This window comes from Panthera onca, chromosome A1 (genome assembly GCF_046562875.1).
Source record: "Panthera onca isolate mPanOnc1 chromosome A1, mPanOnc1 haplotype 2, whole genome shotgun sequence".
NCBI lineage: Eukaryota > Metazoa > Chordata > Mammalia > Carnivora > Felidae > Panthera > Panthera onca.
In genome coordinates this window covers 89,287,134-89,306,242 of record NC_138339.1, presented here as the reverse complement: position 1 = coordinate 89,306,242, position 19,109 = coordinate 89,287,134, and the positions used below count along the sequence as shown (strand labels likewise).

At 34.2% G+C, this 19,109-nt stretch overlaps 1 protein-coding gene across 2 annotated transcripts in view; it reads left to right on the top strand.

Moving 5' to 3' along the window:
* RASA1 (RAS p21 protein activator 1) overlaps nucleotides 1–19,109 on the top strand; it is a 116,771-nt gene that overhangs the window by 93,813 nt on the left and 3,849 nt on the right. For both annotated transcript variants that reach the window (XM_060635420.3, XM_060635421.3), the window contains exons 12-23: nucleotides 524–611; nucleotides 2,571–2,648; nucleotides 4,498–4,655; nucleotides 5,170–5,246; nucleotides 6,578–6,750; nucleotides 7,069–7,228; nucleotides 8,318–8,460; nucleotides 9,872–9,987; nucleotides 10,709–10,795; nucleotides 12,992–13,059; nucleotides 15,063–15,151; nucleotides 16,518–16,595. In XM_060635420.3, coding sequence (XP_060491403.1) covers nucleotides 524–611; nucleotides 2,571–2,648; nucleotides 4,498–4,655; nucleotides 5,170–5,246; nucleotides 6,578–6,750; nucleotides 7,069–7,228; nucleotides 8,318–8,460; nucleotides 9,872–9,987; nucleotides 10,709–10,795; nucleotides 12,992–13,059; nucleotides 15,063–15,151; nucleotides 16,518–16,595 — 1,315 coding nt within the window. The remainder of the gene's footprint in view (nucleotides 1–523; nucleotides 612–2,570; nucleotides 2,649–4,497; nucleotides 4,656–5,169; nucleotides 5,247–6,577; nucleotides 6,751–7,068; nucleotides 7,229–8,317; nucleotides 8,461–9,871; nucleotides 9,988–10,708; nucleotides 10,796–12,991; nucleotides 13,060–15,062; nucleotides 15,152–16,517; nucleotides 16,596–19,109) is intronic.

Here is a 19,109-nt window from a genome sequence, read left to right as displayed (position 1 = left end):
GAACAAGCATATGTGTGAGCAGATGATGTTTCCATTTTAACAAATGAGGATAGATGGTCAGTTGTAAAAAAAAATTTTTTTAAATACATAAAAATAGATTTTAAAAAATTACCCACAATCCATTGAGAGATAACCATTAAGAACATTTTTGGTCTAAGAACATGTCTAGTCTTTCCAGCACATCTAAATGTATATTATATATCATTCTGAAGTGGTGAATTTAGTAACATTTTGCTTTAAAAAATATTTAGATGGACAATTCTAGCATAAAACTTTTTGAAACTTTGAAGGATTCATAAAATTTCAGCGGTGCGGACAAAAAGTTGTCTAAAATAAATGCAGCTGGCATTTTTTTTTTTGTTTCCCCCAGGAATGATCTGGTACATTGGAGTAGTTCTCAAAATTAAGAATTATGTTAATTGTTAGACATTATATAATTATATGTTCTGATTTTTTTTTAAGTTGGTGTGTTTTAATGCTTTTTATTAAGCTTCCTAATAACTTTTCTGTTTGTATTTTAAAGGCCAAACTGTTTTCAGATAGTGGTTCAGCACTTTAGTGAAGAACATTACATTTTTTACTTTGCAGGAGAAACTCCAGAACAAGCAGAGGTAAGTTCATTGTTTTTTTCAACTACTGCAAGCTTTTATTTAGCTCATGTTTTCTTTTGAACTAGAATAGAAAACTATTACATTTATGATAAAGACATAAAAAGGAATACTGAAATCATCTTTTTATTTCAAGGGATGAGAACTTTGATGTGTAAAATTTTTTTATAAAGAAATGCACAAAACTGCAGTGAAGGGCTATTAGGAATGAAAACCTCATTTTAAATTGACCTTTTTAAATACTCTGTGATGTTGAGTCCAGCTGAAAATGCTCATTTAAAATCCTCTCTGCAGAAAGGTTATAGATATTCTCAGTACAACTGAAAGGTAAGCCAGTTAGTTTTGCTAACAGGCACTGTTATTCTTCACTAGTCCATTCCTAAAGATAGAAGTTCAGTCATCAAAAAGAAAAGTATTTTAGGAATTTTCTATTTTCTCCTACTCTGCATGTAATGTCTACTTTCAGCACTGGGCATTGATCCATATGCAATGCCCTTCTTAAAACTTTTATTAAATTTTAAGCCGTGTTGTGAAGACGCTTTGATTTCTTTGAGCCATAATGTTTCAGGGGCGTTTACTGGTATTTTGTACAAATATGGTGATATTTGTTCTGCTTATAGTCTATGGAAGGAATCAGAAGGTGGTTAAGAGGTCAAAGAAAACAACTTTGTTGTAAATAGAAGATAACTTGCCAACTCTAGATATGAGGCAGAAGCTCTTTAAACTGGATCTGGGCATGTGTGCCTGATTTGTAAATTATGAAACTATCTCAGACTCTAGAATAAACTTGATGAATGAGCCACATTATGTTTTATGGCTCATAATTGAATGTCATGTTTCAAATCTTTCCAAAATATTTCAAATAAATATTAACATATAGCACAGAAAAAAAGTTTGTTTTGTGGGTACTATTCCTAATATTTAGATGCAAAAAGTAGAGTTCAAATCATTTCGGTAACTTAGATATATATTTTCTTAATGCTAGAAATTGACTTAGCAAAGAAATTTAAACTTCATTATCCAGCCTTCCAATTATTTCACTATGATCCCTCTTTCTAAATAAAAATGTGTTATTATACTCCATGGCATTTCAGTATAAATAGAACATCTTCTTTTTGTACTTATATATACACTTTTCATCTTCTTTATTTCTGTATACCACTTAAAGTCCAAAAATACTACTGGTATTTCCAGTTTCTGTTACTTTGGTGGCCTGTGGGATCTGTGGTTACTCTTCTATTTCTGAAGCTATGGTAATTGATTTGGTCTTAATTTGTTCTATAAAGATGTTCTGTAAACATTCACAGAGTTCAGACTGATTGAAATAGCCAACGAGCTAGAGAGAAAACTGAATAAAGCAGTAGTACAGGACTTTGTGGAAATATGTAAGCCAACGTGAAGCATTTAGACTTATTTTTGATAAACCTAAGATGATTCTCTCCTTTCTCCAGACCACTAGATAAACATTTAAAAATAAATGGCTTCAATTTAATTGGAATATTAGCCTGAAAATTTTTTTTAATGTTCCATTTGAAAAGCTTATTAATAACCCAGATCCCCTTAACCGTTTCTACCTATATCCTGGTCTAAGGTAAGATTAGAGTACTCGTCATCAGACCAGTCAAAACACGGTCAATTGGTTTGGTACTCAGCCCTCCTTTCACAAAACATGACTGCTTAATGACCATATATAATTTTAGCTTGGGACTAATTAATGGTCACTCGTGGTGTACTTAACATTAATTTAGGGATTCTACAGAAATACAGTTTTAAGAATTATTATAATAGTTTTGGTCATTGTTTTAACTTTATGGGGCCACAAATGTATTAAAGTGCAACATACTGTTGAGTGTAGAAATGGCAGTCTGGAATAGGAAATAACTCTTGAATTTGAAAAAAAAAATGATCAGAAACTGAATAAAGTATAGTATATTTCTTTGAAATGCTGTCATTTTTTTGTAGGATTGGATGAAAGGTCTGCAGGCATTCTGCAGTTTACGGAAAAGTAGTCCAGGGACATCTAATAAACGCCTGCGTCAGGTGAAACTTAATTTTCTTTGATTTGAGGTTGTCACATTTTGCTTTGTTACTTTGCTCTTCATTTTTATTTCTAGCTGAACTGTTTTGGGCAACATTACAAACACTTTTGAATTCTGAAGAGAAGTTTGTCTTTCCAGGAGTTTTAAAACCATGCTTCTGCTTGCTTCAGTAGCAAGAGAAATAGTTATTTATGAAAGAGAATATTCTTTATATACCTAAGTGGGTACTTAGTCCATAATGCCGTCTTTTGAATACATACCAAGGATTTTATTTCTTCTACTTAAAATAACAGTACCAAACCAACAACAACAAAAACCATTCTGTTGGGCACTTTCATTATTTTTTTCCTCAAAAAAATTATTTTGGCCTGCTTTAAAAAGGTAGCACTAAAGGTATTTTTTTGAAAATAATCATCTGACTTTAAGCATTAATCCCAGTAAACTTTTCAGTTTTTCACTTTATAGTAATTGCTTTTGAAACCTATTACATAACTAGTATCCTGTCTTATTTGAACCTTAACATGTCATACGTGATCATTTTATAGAGTTAAGCTGGGCTTTCTCTTTCTTCCTAGGTTATGTAAAATCAACTCTATACCCTCCATATCTTTTTTTTTTAATAGCTATCCCTAGATAGTTGGAAAAAGTTAAGTAATTTTAACATTTTGGAGTTATGAGGAACATTTAGTAGAGTATTTGTTTTATTTATGGAAATTTCTAGTAATCTTTGTGAATTTAATATATTGCTCTATTTCAAGTGAATAAATGGTTAATATTTAGATGACTGTAAGTTATAGTTCCTGTAATCAAAAGTCTAATAACCCTTTCTCCAAGGACATTTAATTATACACATAATTGTTATGTGTTCTCAAATCATAATTTAACATTTTGTAAGCTCTAAAAAATCAGACTAAGTTTTTGCATATTGTGTCTTGTGTGAAACTTTATAGCTATAAAGTTACCATTTTTATCTCTTGAGCCCTTTTGCAGGTACTCTGCTGGAACTTTTACACATATCATTGCTAATCCTTACAACAACTTGCAGTGTAGACTTGATCCTAATGTTATTATAGAGGAGGTGAGGCCACCTTGTCCAATGCCACACAAGTAGTGTATGGCCAGAGGGAAAGAGGGCCTAGTATTAGAAAGCAAATGGTCTAGGTTTTGGCCAAAACTGACAAATAACTTAGTTTCTTTGGATTTGTATATTTTTCTGTAAAACGAGAAGGCATAATCAGTGTATTAAAAATATTTTCTGGGGGCGCCTTGGTGGCTCGGTCGGTTAAATGTCTAGCAGTTGGTTTTGGCTCAGGTCATGATCTCATGGTTGGTGGGTTCGAGCCCCACATCGAATCCTGTCTCCCCTCTCTCCTTGCCCCTCCCCCTGTCACACTCTCTCTTAAAAAAAAAACAAATTAAAAAATAGTTTCTAGCTGTAGAGGTTTATAGAAATAAATCTTCCAAATGAGCTTTATTTTAACTTAGAGGATTTTGATTTGGGTGGTGACAATTGTTTACTTACATTAATAAAAAATCCTCTTTGTTTCATTTTCTCTGAACCACTGTTTTTTAGTAAAAACGATGCATTTCATTAAATTACTGCAAGAATATAATTGGAGGATTAACTTGTAAAATAAAACTGCACTTTTTGTGAGAAGAATTATTTCAAATGCTTGAATGTTGTATTTTATATATCACACAGGAGGAAAATGTAATTACAGGTCATTTTCTAAAGAAAGGAGAAAAATAAGTTACTTTTGGTTGGTTGGTTGTTATTTTATACTAATTGCTTTTGAAGCCTAATGCATAAGTCTTAAAATCTGGGGTAATAACTTTTGTGTTTCCTTTAGGTCAGCAGTCTTGTTTTACACATTGAAGAAGCCCATAAACTCCCCGTAAAACATTTTACAAATCCATATTGTAACATCTACCTGAACAGTGTCCAGGTAGCAAAAACTCATGCAAGGGAAGGGCAAAACCCAGTATGGTCAGAAGAGTTTGTCTTTGAGTAAGTCTTATTTTAGTATTACATTAAATCATTTTCTTTTATCCTGTTGCATTTTCTTTCGTGGTCCCTTCCCTTCCTCCCCCCATCATCTCTGTATCTCAATGGTCAGAACAAGGTACCAGTCCAGGCGTTTTAATAGTACATACTTTTTTTTTTTTTTTTCCTGCTGTATATGGTCACTTTTGATTAGTGAAGTGCTGTGTCCTTGGTTTTTCACCTAGTTACTAATGTGAATTAGCGTTACTGACAAGTATGAAATCATTTACTAACACACACACAGAAAATGTTTACAAGGGTTTCCAGGATTTACTTGAGGTTAAAGATAGTAGGAATGATTTGCTTGTCTGCATTCCTGTCTTATAGATAATAACATGTTTTGTATCCATTTTTAAATCCAGCATGTTCAAACTGTTTAGTAGCAGATATAAAGAACTTATTTGATACTAGAAATAAAAGAATTAGATAGTTTGATGCCAGGATGTTTTGTTAATTCTTTTTCTTTTTGCTCCTTTAGTGATCTTCCTCCTGACATTAACAGATTTGAAATAACTCTTAGTAACAAAACAAAGAAAAGCAAAGATCCTGATATCTGTAAGTTGATACAGAAATTTTTTACTGAAGTAAAACACGTTATACTTTTTAAATTTATATGAAATGTAGTCTAAAACAGAGATTTACAAAAGAGCAAATGGCATAATTTAATAACATAGTTTCTTTTTGTACTTCTAAAAAGCTTTGATTGTTGAGAAAACGTTTAAGAAAAAAAAGGCCAAAATCGCTAAATTGTACCTACTGTAAATTTAGTCCTTGTTACTAAACTCTGTATCATCTCTCTCATCTTCCTCTCCCCAGTAGATGGGAAGAACGAGAGGACAGTGAGAGCGGCCCTCTTTCTGTGGTGCTTCCACTATCCCTTCTTTCTACTGTTTAGGTTTTTCCTCTTTCCATATAGTTTGATGTAAGTGAATAAAAGCACTCTATTAATTTTTTTTCTTTAAATTAGTCTACTATTTATTCATTTCTGATGAACCTTCTCAGTGCTTGTTCTTGGTAGCACACCTTTGCCCAGCCTCTGCTGAAGCAGGTGGCAGTGGGATTTAACAGTTCACACCACACTGAATTAGGCTAATACCTTCTTAAAAGTCAGGCGTAGGGAAAGAAATGATAGGCGTTAACAGATCAAAGCCTGAATTTTTCTCTGTAAAATAGTTATTTTGTAATTTCTGTACTATTTAAATGGTTAACATTTTTTTAGTGGTTTCCCATTACTTCAAACATAAAATCCAAACCCCTGGTAAACAGAGAAGAAAAGCCCTTTCCTCACTCACTCCTCCCATTGCTTTCATAGTGTATCTGTGGTATGTCCTCTCTAGGTATGCCAGCCTTCTTAGTAGTTCTTAAGTAATCAATGGATTTTAAACGTGCCCGCTGTACCTTCTGTTTGAACTGTGCTCTCTTTTTCTTTTTCTCTGCCTTTCTCTTTAGCTACACTTCCCCATCCTGCTACACATTAGCTTTAGGGGTTACCTGTTTGGAATGGATTTTTAACCTCCACTGGCTGAATTATGTATTATTTCTCTGTACTTCGGTAGCATTAAGCACTGTTACAGCACTTCCCACATGGAACCATAATTGATTTCTTGCCTTCTTGGCTAGACGGTGACCTCCAATGCAAGTCAGAGACCATGTCTTAATCATGTCTGTGTCCCATGTCCCTGTGCACCATAGTCTGGCACACAGTAGGCATTCAGTAAGTGAACGAAGTATATGAAGTGTCAACTCTTGGTTTTGTGTTACCACTGAAAAGTCCTTTAAAGCATCTAACACTATAGAGAAAACAAAATGTCAGGAAAATTTACTTGTATGACTAATTATAGTGTCATCTTTTTAGATGGTAATCATTTGATGTTTTTCTATCAAAGTATTTATGCGCTGCCAGTTGAGCCGGTTACAGAAAGGGCATGCCACAGATGAATGGTTTTTGCTGAGCTCCCATATACCATTAAAAGGTATTGAACCAGGATCCCTGCGTGTCCGAGCACGATATTCTATGGAAAAAATCATGCCAGAAGAAGAGTACAGTGAATTTAAAGAGGTATTAAGTTATTTACCAGTCTAATTATTTTTGATGGAATTAACAGAAATATTTAACATTTAAATAAAAGATCCATTAATTATAGTAATGGTATAGCTTAATGCACAGTGATAGGCACAGAAGGTTGAAAAGCCTTGTGCTAGGAAGATGTTGGTCTTAAGAGACTGTAGATATGTAGGCAATAAACTCATTCTAGTTTTAACAGATGTTTTCAATAGAACAGATTTCTGAATAGAAGAACATAACACAATTCCTGTTAGTCTCATTGAGAGTTTAATGCCGCATACTTTCAACAATCTTTCTTGATGTGCTTTTTAGCTTATACTGCAAAAGGAGCTTCATGTAGTCTATGCTTTATCACATGTATGTGGACAGGACCGAACACTACTGGCTAGCATCCTACTGAGGATTTTTCTTCATGAAAAGCTTGAATCATTGTTGTTATGTACACTAAATGACAGAGAAATAAGCATGGAAGGTAAAGTATGGACGTTTTGGTGTGATACTTTAAAATGACATTATCTTTAAAATTCTTGGGCTGGCTAACATTTGGCTGTGGGAACCAGTTAGTATTTCAAACAAGTTTCTGTCATGGTGAACTATTAGAAGCCATAAGAAAGTGACTTTTTGTCCCTATTCATGGCACATGGTACTTGATTTTAAGAACAGTTTGGTAGACTTACCATGTTCTCTTGTTTATATTTGACTTACTAATCCATTGCACAAAAGTTGAGTGATGGTTGCATTTTATTTGTAGCAATGCAGCTGGATCCACAGTGCTTTGTAACAGCTTACATATTTGTCACAATTAACCCCTTTCCAACTAGCACTTTGGCTCAGTAACGGTGCTTGCTTCTAGGTTCCCCAATAAATTGTAGAAACTAGAACTATTTCCTCCCAATCATAGAATATGTAAAAACATACAGATTTGTCAGGAAGGATAAAGTGATGGTCCATATGTTACACTGTGATTGTCATTTTTGGCAGTGTTTGTGTTTTTTAGGTCATCAATAGCCATACTTTAGGCTAATGATTTATACTGGGACTTTGGCGGGGGGGGGGGGGGTTCATTTTCTGCATTAAAAAAAACGAACGTATAATTGACATAGAATATCTTCTTAGTTTCAGGTATATATGATAGAGACTTGGTGTTTTTACACACTACAGAATGATCCAAATGATAGGTCTAGTTGTTTATACCACATAATTATATTCTGATTTGGAAATCAACTCAGAGTTTTCAAAGCATGGGCTCAGTGGACAGCAAAGCTGAATTCCGATAGGAGTTTTGTCACTCACTGGCTCTTTGGTCTTACAGGTCATAGAATCATTTTAAGCCTTTTTGTTCTCTTCTTATGAATATGGCAGTGTCAACACCGTCTGTTGATGATCTAATGAAGTAGTAAAGTCCTTTGAAGAGTTAAGTTTTAGAAATATAGGTTGTTATTATAATCAGTACTTCAATGCTGCATACAAATGAGGTATTTAAAAATGAAGTTAATTTCCAGTCTCGTTCACATTAGTACAGTCCTTTACAAATAATCTTTCAAAATAAATACTTGTGTAGATGAAGCCACTACTCTATTTCGAGCCACAACACTTGCGAGCACCTTGATGGAGCAGTATATGAAAGCCACTGCTACACAGTTTGTTCATCATGCTTTGAAAGACTCGATTTTAAAGATCATGGAAAGCAAGCAGTCTTGCGAGGTACGAATTTCATGTTTAAGTATTTAAGTAAAGGGGGTATTTTAATAGGTAATGCTTTATAGCTAATTATGTTTTAAGGCAAATATATTAGCTTCTAAAATTATTCATCAGAGCACTTACACATTTTGTGAGACATTTAGAAAAACATTAGACAAAACAGACTTTTTAAAAAAGATGTAGTTTGAGATTAAAAATCAGAAATTGCACCAGGAATTAATGAAAGTACTTTCTCATTTCTCCTGCTGTACTAATGATAAAGGATATGCTGCTTTCAGAAAGTGTATATAACATAAATTGAAGTTTTTGCTGGAGACTTAACGTTTTATAACATAGTTAAGGTCTGTGAAACACTTCATAATAACAACTAGGGGTGTCCTTGAAGGCTTTTTGGGGGAAAGAAGTACTATATAATCCATTCAAAAGCAGATAAAAGCATCCTTTTAGGATTAATTATTAAGCCTTCAGTGTATATTCATAATAAACCATTAAGATAAAGAATGGAATCTCACATGGCTCTTCTCTCATCTGATTTTCAAGGTAGAAAGAACATCTATAGAAGGAAGATATTAAATACATTTTTTAGACCTGATACCAAGTTAATAAAAGAAGGAATTGCTGTTGATAACATACACTGGGACCTGTCAGATGTTAATTTTGCACCAAGTTGCCAGTTTTTACTAAGTAACATAGAGGGAAGAAATTGATTTAGTGTTGAAAACCTGGGGTAATGACATAGTTGGCCTAACTGAAATGGATACAGAAGTGGAGAAAGTCTGAAGAGAGTCTGTGGACACTGGATTCAGGCTAGGGAGTTGAGACGTAGATAAATCTAGTCCATTGTTTCTAGATCAGAACTCTTAGATCTCAAGGGGTACTGGAAAAATGTTGAGAAACGTTCATTATTCTGCCTACGGCATTCAGAAAACCCTTTCTATTTTAATCATTTTTTTTCCAAATAAATAAAATAGATTGTATAATCTATGGTAATCATTCTTCTCATATTCCTGGTATATTTGTGAATACGTGGCCACTAAAGATGGGGTTTTGTCTTCTAGTTGAGAATATATATAGTTTTTAAATAATGTCTAATTCAATTTGTGTGCCTATAAAAATCTATGGTAAAGCATGGTGAATGAATAAAAGAGAACTTTAACACTGGTATTAATCCCAGAACAGCTGAAAAGTGTTGAATAATCACTGCTTATTCTTCAGTTGAGTAATTGGAAATTAATAGTAAATGAGCTCCAAAGAGCAGACTGCCTTAAAATTCCCATTTATACTTACCCCCAAGACTAAAACAGATTGAAAAATGGAAAAACAGAGAACCTTGAAAACAACTATTTGATTGCCTTGATTCATTTGCATTTATCATTGGCAAGATGCATTTATATTGATTTATTCCTTCTCTTAGTTAAGTCCATCAAAGTTAGAAAAAAATGAAGATGTGAACACTAATTTAGCACACCTATTGAACATACTTTCAGAACTTGTGGAGAAAATATTCATGGCTTCAGAAATACTTCCACCGTAAGTGGTGAAATTTATTAATTTGACAAGAAATTGTGTATCTGCATTTTGAAAAATTTGTATTTCTAAAACATGTGTAAGCTTTTCCACTGTCCTGTTTTTATACTCTGAAAAAGTTAGGGTTTTTCATCTTTATAAGGTAAATTGTGTTTAAGGCAAAAGAGTGACTTGAAGAAACCACTGTGGTGACATATTTACATGAACATAAAAACCTTTTTATATAGGCTACTATGTCTGGTTTCTACGGTAACTTGGTAGTGAGTAGAGACTTAATAGTCTCAGATTTAAAGGGATCATACAGATCTTGGTTAGATATGCACCAGATAATTAGTATCTGCCTAACAGCTGTTAGTGTAAGTGAACTCACTCAGGTAGGAGTGAACTTAAGTCAAAAATCTGTCTTCCTGGCATCTAAACTTAGTATTTCCTCTGTATCCTCATTCCTGTACTTTGTTTCATCTTTTTCATTAATACAGAAATATTCTAAAAATGGTAAATTTCTCCCAAAGTAAATGTAAAGAACTAGCTGAATGAATTGATGATGACAACTTGTTTTCGTTATCCCTTGCTAAATGTGTTGTTACTTGTAGCAGAGTACTTTTGGGGTGGGGGGAAGGCAAGTTGCATTAAAACATGTATTTGGTAAATTAAGCTTTTGGCTGCAGTGAGATCAGCATTTTGCCTCACTCTATGTATTGAGACAATTGTGTTGTTTTGGCAGGACACTGAGATATATTTATGGGTGTTTACAGAAATCTGTCCAGCACAAGTGGCCTACAAATACGACCATGAGAACAAGAGTTGTTAGGTAAGGCTCATCAATTCATTCATTATATCATTATGTATAGCATGCATGGAGAGTCAAGTGGGTAACCGTGAAAATTTGAAGACTAACAACTAACAGTATTGAAGACTTTTTTCTCTGACTTTGATGTCAGAGTCCTGTTGAATATTTTCTGAGTTCAGAGGCTTTGAAACTATAACTTTACTGTGGGGTTTTTTTGGAAGTTACTAAGAGATGTTTAGCTACTGTATACGTTTTCTAAAAACCTGAACACTCATAGTTAACTATTTGGGATTTTTTTTATCTTATATAGTACTCTTCATATACACAACACATACCTACATGCATATAGGCATATACACGTATATGCACAGAGAAGAGGAGGGAAGGGGACAGTGGGAGGAGTGGAACAGATTGATGTGATGCTAAAGAGGAGGAGCAATATTTGACCCTTGAGATACTGACTGTTTGGTTTATAATAGTCTGTGACTCTGGGCTAATCTCCAGTCTAGTTGTGAAGCTGTGTTTCTGTGTGCCTGCTGTGCAGTAATTAGGAGGAATTGCTTTGGCAAGTCACAGAATGTTGTATCTTACACAAAGGGACTTCATCATCATTATTTTAACTTACTTTTCCAATGAGGAAGCAGCTCTAGAAGAGGTTAAAATTGTTTGCTTAAGGTCATGTAGTGCTGAGGCAGAACTAAAGGCCAGGCTTCTAAGATCCAGTCAAAATCTCTAAGCTATTATAGGCTTTTGTTAAGTACCTCCAGCCCACTGAAGACAACTGGAGATTCAGTGCAAAAGCATCAGAGAATATAGCAGTCAAATAATAAGATATTATGGAGAATATATACTGTCAGTCATTTTATATCCCATTAAAAAGAAGTTAGACAACCACTCAAGACACAAATACTATACAGGTGATTTTGAAAAATGTGTGTTAATCCTGCCCCCAGCCTGAGTTTTGTAAAAGAGGTTTTCTGCTCTTTCTACAGTTAAAATTTCTCTTGGTTAGTAATGATAGGACATGAGTGTTGAAGAACTGTAGATTCTGTATGTCTTGGCTTTAGTAGTGACTGAGAATTAGAAAAGAATTATAAGCATGTTTCAGCACAGTTGTGTATATGATGTAAATTAAAGTTTTTGTAAACTCAGTTTCAAATGAGTATAATTGTTAAGCAAATGCAGCAGGAAATTCTGCTATGTGAATTGTTGGACACTATAGGGTTTTTAAGGGGCACTTATGCCCAAGGTGATGATTTCTGACCCTAGTGTAGGTCCTAGTATCCTTTTTAAAGTTAAATTCCCTCTAAAAATACACAGAAAGTAGACTTGCATACTGAAATTCTTTCATGATTAAATGTTGGTAGGTTAGATTTCAGATTCAAAGACTTAAGTATTAAAATGTTTTCAAACAAAATTTATGCAAGATTCTTCACAAATTAGTTTAAAAGAGGTATTTAAAGAGCTGATAATTGTGTATTACAATTGCAATAAATGCTATCTGAGAAGTAACAACCATTTCTAAGAGTCCAAAAAGAAGTGAACTGTTGTGATGTTGGAAAGTAAATGCTGAGGAGTTGGTTTACCCTCTCCGTAATGGAGAAGGTGAGGTCTTTTTCTTTATTATCATAAAAGCTTTTCAACATTAAATTGAATACATTTTCACTTATCAGGAAGTCACTTTTCCCTACTACAGTGGGCTCTTATTTGGTAATTCATTAACAAAATCAGAATAATCAACTTGATTTATAACGACTTTATAGGGCTATTCTATTTAAATAAGTAAAGAAAGAAGTGAGAGAATATAAGTTTTAGGACCGTACAGGACTATGTATCTATAAAAAGGTTTATTTGTACTCCTATAGTATTTCAGAAATTCTTAGTGTTCCTAATACTACTCCTTCCTCAAAGCAAGTGTAAGATGCACTACTAGCGCGGGATAAATAAAGAGTTGCCAAGACCGTAAATGTTACAGATACAACCTAAATCTTCCCAAAATAAACTGAAAATTCCAAGTTTGGGAAAAGGAACTAGTATAAGAAGCAGAGATACATGTTCTTAAAGTAAGATACTTTAGCTTATTATTTTCTTGAAGCTATGTTTGGGCTTCCTTATATTAATTCATAGTTCATGGTTCTACAAGTATTAAAACTTTTGTTTATTATTTTTATGTAACATATATAGTTTTCTAAAAAAGAAAATTTCCCTCCCATTCAGTGGTTTTGTTTTTCTTCGACTTATCTGTCCTGCCATCCTGAATCCACGGATGTTTAATATCATCTCAGGTAATCAGCTTTTGATAAAATTTTAAAATTAAAAAAATTAGAATAAAATTATATCTTTGACATCTGATTTTATTTTTTTACCTTGTATCTCATTTTATCTTTGACATCTGATTTTTTATTATCAAGTTCTAAAACTTGACATAAGCATTCCAAAGTGCCCTTTTCTTCTTCCTTCCTTTTGCTATTTACCCTCTCTTACTTACCTTTTCTTTCCATCTAATATCTGAAGCCTGAGGTGGCGTGACTAGACACGTGTCACTCTTTCCCCATCCCTACCTGTGTCTGAAACTCACATTATGATGACTTTTTCCAATCTGCCACTTGGCTTTTTCAGGTTGGGAAGAGCTTTCCTTGTGCTTTTAGTCCACACTAGACTCTATCACTACTACTGCAAGTTGTATTTTCAGGTCACATTAAAATGATAGCTACAGGTTCAGTAGTGCTCTGTGAATACTTGTGGCCCTGTAGAGAGGAGAGGTTTTAATTGGCCAGTTTAAACTCCCAACAAAGCAGATTTGGGTTTATTTCCCGTGTATCTATTATGGAAGGACTTCCAGATGCCGTAGGCTTCTTTGGAAGAAAGGGAAACGGTGATCCCTGTGACTCCAAATGTAATAATGAGCCATTAGGAACAGAAGGAACCTGAACCGTTTTTATTTTGATAATTAGAAGCTCAAAGTTGTATTTAAACATATTTTGGACTAAATCTGAATTTTTACCTTATTATAGTCACCAGATGTCTGTCATTATCTTCTGTTGCTACTCAAATGGTTAAATCTCTGGTTCTATTAAGAATTAGAGTTTAGGGGTGCCTGGGTGGCTCAGTCGGTTGAGCCTCCGACTTCGACTCAGGTCACGATCTCGCGGTCCTTGAATTCGAGCCCCGTGTCAGGCTCTGGGCTGATGGCTCGGAGCCTGCTTCCGATTCTGTGTCTCCCTCTCTCTCTGACCCTCCCCCGTTCATGCTCTGTCTCTGTCTCAAAAATAAACGTTAAAAAAAAAAAAAAGTTTAGATTTTGGAGAGACTGGTTTATCTGAATGTTGGCCTCCTGGCCACCAGGCACTACTTATTTATAGTTCAGCTTAAGATAAAAAGTACAATCTAAAATTAGACAAATAGACTTAGCTATGCATTTTTACTGTGAAGTAATTGTTATGTTTCAGGGATTATATGTAATCGCTACAGTTTTCATTTGTAGCCTACTATGTACATCCTATAGGGAAAGGTCTCCTGACTAATCTTCATAGTTTATTCTACACTATTCTAAGTTTTTTTTTTTTTTTTTTTTCTCTCCTTAAAATAAAGCAAAAGTCCCAAATGTTATCTTTGTTTTTGAGCTTTAAAGTGATTTTGTAGTCACTGGAAGATTGGGAGTAGGGAAGTGCACAGACTGCAAATTGCTAACCTGAGTGGGTTGAAATTAGTTTTGCGAATTGTCATGAAGGGTTTGTGGAATGACCCTTCTTTAGCGATAAAGATAAAGCAGGCTTTGAGGTGTTCTGAAATACCAACCAGTTGAGAACTGCTGAGTCTTGTAGCACCAACCTTTTCACAAACTATAAATATTGATCAGTTTATTTAACTTTACCCCCTTTAACTTGTTTTTTGATTTATACAGGTCATGTAATTCCCAAAAAAGATTGAGCTCTAAATGGAAGAGTGTTAGTATTTTTAACAGTAAATAAATTTTATTTTTAATGTTTATTTGAGAAAGAAACAGAGTACACCAGTGGGGGGGGGGGGGGGGGGTGGGTAGAGAGAGAAGGAGAGAGAAAATCCCAAACAGGCTCTGCACTGTCAGCGCAGAGCCTGATGTGAGACTCGAACCCATGAACCATGAGATCATTCATGACCTGAGCCGAAATCAAGAGTCAGCCGCTTAACCGACTAAGCCACCCAGGAGCCCCCGGTAAAGAAATATTAAAGTGCTAAATTTATAACGCTTTACCTGAAAATGCCTTTGGAGTCAGTGTCATTACCTGTGCCCAATTCTCTCTCATAGATTCCCCGTCTCCTATTGCTGCAAGAACACTGATATTAGTGGCTAAGTCTGTGCAGAATTTAGCAAATCTTGTGGAATTTGGAGCTAAGGTAAAACCTTTTGATACTTTAAAATGCCACTTACAAATGAAATTTTGACATAATAAAACCATGAAATATGGACAGTTTAGGTAGATTTTCAATAGTGGCTATTTTATAAAGAAAATCACTAAGTATATTTTTAAACATACCTTAATCCATCTCATTAATTCATAATAAACATTTACTGTAAATAACTCAGACGAGTTTTTAAAACATCCATCTATGATCCCACTTCCTAAGCATTGTTAATATTTAGTGGTGATCATACCATGGTGCCTGATTTTGTCAGTATTTAACAAACTTCTTGCTGTACAACTATTGTATTATTTTTAATGATTATGTTGTCATGTAGGTGTTAAATACTCCTGTACTCATTATTTAGATGGCTTCCAACTTGTCACTGTTATAAATACTGCTATAACAAGTATCCATACATACTTTCTTTCAAAATTGTCCAGTTACTTCCTTTAACTTTGGAGTAAAATTCTTAGGTAAGACTTTTTGTTCTTCAGATCCTTGCCAAAAGTCAGTGACTATTAATTGTTTTTAATTTTTGCTAACCATAATGTTACTTTTACTTTTCATGTCTGTTTCTTTGGAATTGACTAGAGTTCCTTACCATTTGTTATTGATTTTAAAAGAGTTTGTGTTAAACCTTTTTTGTTTTACAACATAGCACATTTTTAAACAGGCTTAAGATTTTAGTATGGAGAGCAATTCGTAGTATGGTTTAGCATTTGAATTTATCTGAATCCTGAAGCAGGTTGTGAGTAGTATATATTCCTGTTGCAATCTTGAGCTCACTGTATTTTAATTGTTTGTAGTCTGCTACATTCTAACCTCTTGGTTTGGCTCATGTTTATCTTGGCAGTTGGCAAATAATAGTTTCTCAGTAATTCTATCTGAATTAGTTGACCCTTGACAACAGGTTCAAACTGTACAGGTCCACTTATGGCTGTTACAGTACTGTAAATATATTTTAAGATTTTAGTATTTTCTTTAGCTTTATTGTAATAATACAGAAGAGAATATATGTAACATATAAAATATGTGTTAACCAACTATGTTATCAGTAAGGCTTCTGGTCAAAACTAGGCTATCAGTCAAGTTTTCGGGAAGTCAAAAGTTATTGGTCATTGCTCAGTGTTTTCTTTTCATCCAGAATTTCTTTCATTAAAAAGATTCCAGTTCCTCAGTTTAGTTATTTGCTTTTAGTAGAAGACAAATTTGTATGGTTAAATTAATTCTTGTGAACATGTATTGCTATTGATGGGCATAATTAGATTGTAAGAATTCTTGCTACATGTATGGTCGTTATCGATCATTGTTTGTTTTTGATCTGTAAATTGTAAGGTTTTTGTTTTTATGTTTTTAGGAGCCCTATATGGAAGGTGTCAATCCATTTATCAAAAGTAACAAACATCGTATGATCATGTTTTTAGATGAACTTGGGGTATGTGTGTAACTTTTGAAGTACTTTAAGACCTATAGTTAATATAGCTGAGAGTTAATGTATTTAAGCAATAGCTTAGATTTTCCATCTGGGAAAAAACAAAACAAAAAGCTGCCTATCTTTGCCTGCTTTCCCAAATTATTTTAACCATTTGTTCCTACACTAAATGGTTTATGCCAAGTATTCACTATGGCTTTTGTAGTACTTATGTTTATTTCTGTCTTGACCTTCATTATCTTTTAGCTGTTCAATCTCCTTACTGTGATAATCTGTTGTTGTATTTACTTAACTGCTAGTGTATGGCATTTGAAATAAGATCGATGATTCAGATCTGACCAGGTTAAATAAATGGACTGGAATGAGTGTTCTTGAGGCTTTTCTAGAATAAAATACATGGATTTAGTGTTACACTTCATTTAGTGGTACTACCTATGTCTTAATTGGGCCTTTATAAATAAACTGTAATGATAAAACAGGGAATTTATATATTATATATATGTATTTTATGTGTATATATGTAATTGTATACATATAAATTATACACAAATAGTATGTATACATATATACACACACACACAATTTATAAGATCCTGTATTTCTTAGTAAAGTTGAATAGTCTTGATTGTAGATTTTCAGACATTGAATCAATTAAAAACTAAAATACATTAGTGATCCAGTTCATATATAAAAAACAGGTTTATGAAAAAGGTGATCACTTTAGCCAGGTGTATGACATTAGGGAATGCTACGGTAGGAGACTGAGGTACCCATGTCCTGCCTTAAGGTATTCGAATTCAGTTAAAAACACAGCCACACCAGTATGCAATGAAAGCAACCAGCACTGCCCCAGGGCCCTGAGTTTGCAACCTTGGGGATAAAAACAAGTGTAAAAAGTTATTTACAGTGTAAGTTTATACTTAGGATAAAATTGAGAAATACAGGGGCCAATGCCAAATGTCCATCTTTCTTATATATGAACTCAGGGAAGTTTTGCAGATACCAGTATTTCTGATTATCAAAAAAACACAGCTGGTCAAGGATTGAAAACTGTCAAGGGGCGCCTGGGTGACTTGTCAGTTAAGCATCCAACTTTGGCTCAGGTCATGATCCTGTGGTTTGGGGGTTCAAGCCCCACGTCAAGGCTCTGCTGACAGCCTGCTTTGGATTCTCTCTCTGCCCCTCCCCTGTTCACACACACTCTCAAAAAAACAAAAATCAAACTGTCCAGTATTTAATACCAGCTAGCTTTATCTTAAGCTATATTTCTAGTTTTTAGATTCTTCAGATTAATGGTTAGGACTCCATTAATACTCCACAAGTGTCAACATTCCAGCTTCCTCATCATTTTCCTAGTTAGGCCTCAAAATGTATCCTTTCAAAGTGCTTCAAATTCCCAATACTCTTCCTGTCTCCTCACGCTCTTATATTCCTTTACCACCTGCAAAAATCAAATTCATCTTTCAGCACTCACCTGAAGTATCTCCTTCAGAAGGGCTTTGATGAGCACTAAACCTGAATCAAATACCTTTTGTTCTGCTTCCCAGGAGTCCTCTGCACATCTCTGTGTTGCTGTGATTCGTTTACGTATCTTCTACAGAGACTGCAAGCTCCCTGAAGGCAAATACTGTAGTTTTTTTGTTTTGTTTTTTTTTTTTTTTAAGAGAGAGAGGGAACAAGAGGGCAGGCAGGGGAGAAGCATAGAGAGAATCCCAAGCAGGCTGTGCACTGCCAGGGCAGAGCCCAATGTGGGTCTTGAACCCACAGACCATGAGATCATGACGTGAGCTGAGATCAAGAGTCAGACACTTAACTGAGTGACCTAGGCACTTACAGTTTTTCATTTCTGTAATCCTTCATTCACTGCATGAATAAATGAATAACTGAGTTAATTAACAAGTATTATCATCATTAGGGAGAGGAGTGGATTTATTCAAAACTACCAGCAGGCTGAGCCCATGTTAAAGTTTATTCTCAGGCTGAAACTAACATTGATTATTTAGTGCTAATAAAGTACTAAGTTATTTAATGAACGTTACCTGAAGATATCATAATTAACAGTGATCATTTCCACACATAAGCAAATGTTTTGGGCATAGTCCACAGATAATTACAGGCCTGACATGTTCTCATCACACTTTCATAGTGTAACTCTTATATATACTGATAAAGTCAAACAAAATATACCGGCTGAATAATGAAGTTTAGTTTGCAAGAACAGAGGCATTTTAAGTTTAGGTTGCATTTAATCCAGATTAGCTGTTACACTGTATTGTTTTGTCTTTTTGGGGTTTTTTTGCCTATATACCAGATCAATAAAACCCAGAACTCTAAATAAAGGGGTTTAGGAAACCCATTTATTTAGAATAACAGTACTGTACAATATTCTGCCATTATGTGGTAGAAAACCACACATAAGGTTTGATGTGAATGCTGAGGTCACAGATTCTGTGTTTTATCAGAATTAGCACTGAATGTTACATTTCAGTAAGTCCTTAGAATATTAAGAGAAGTTTA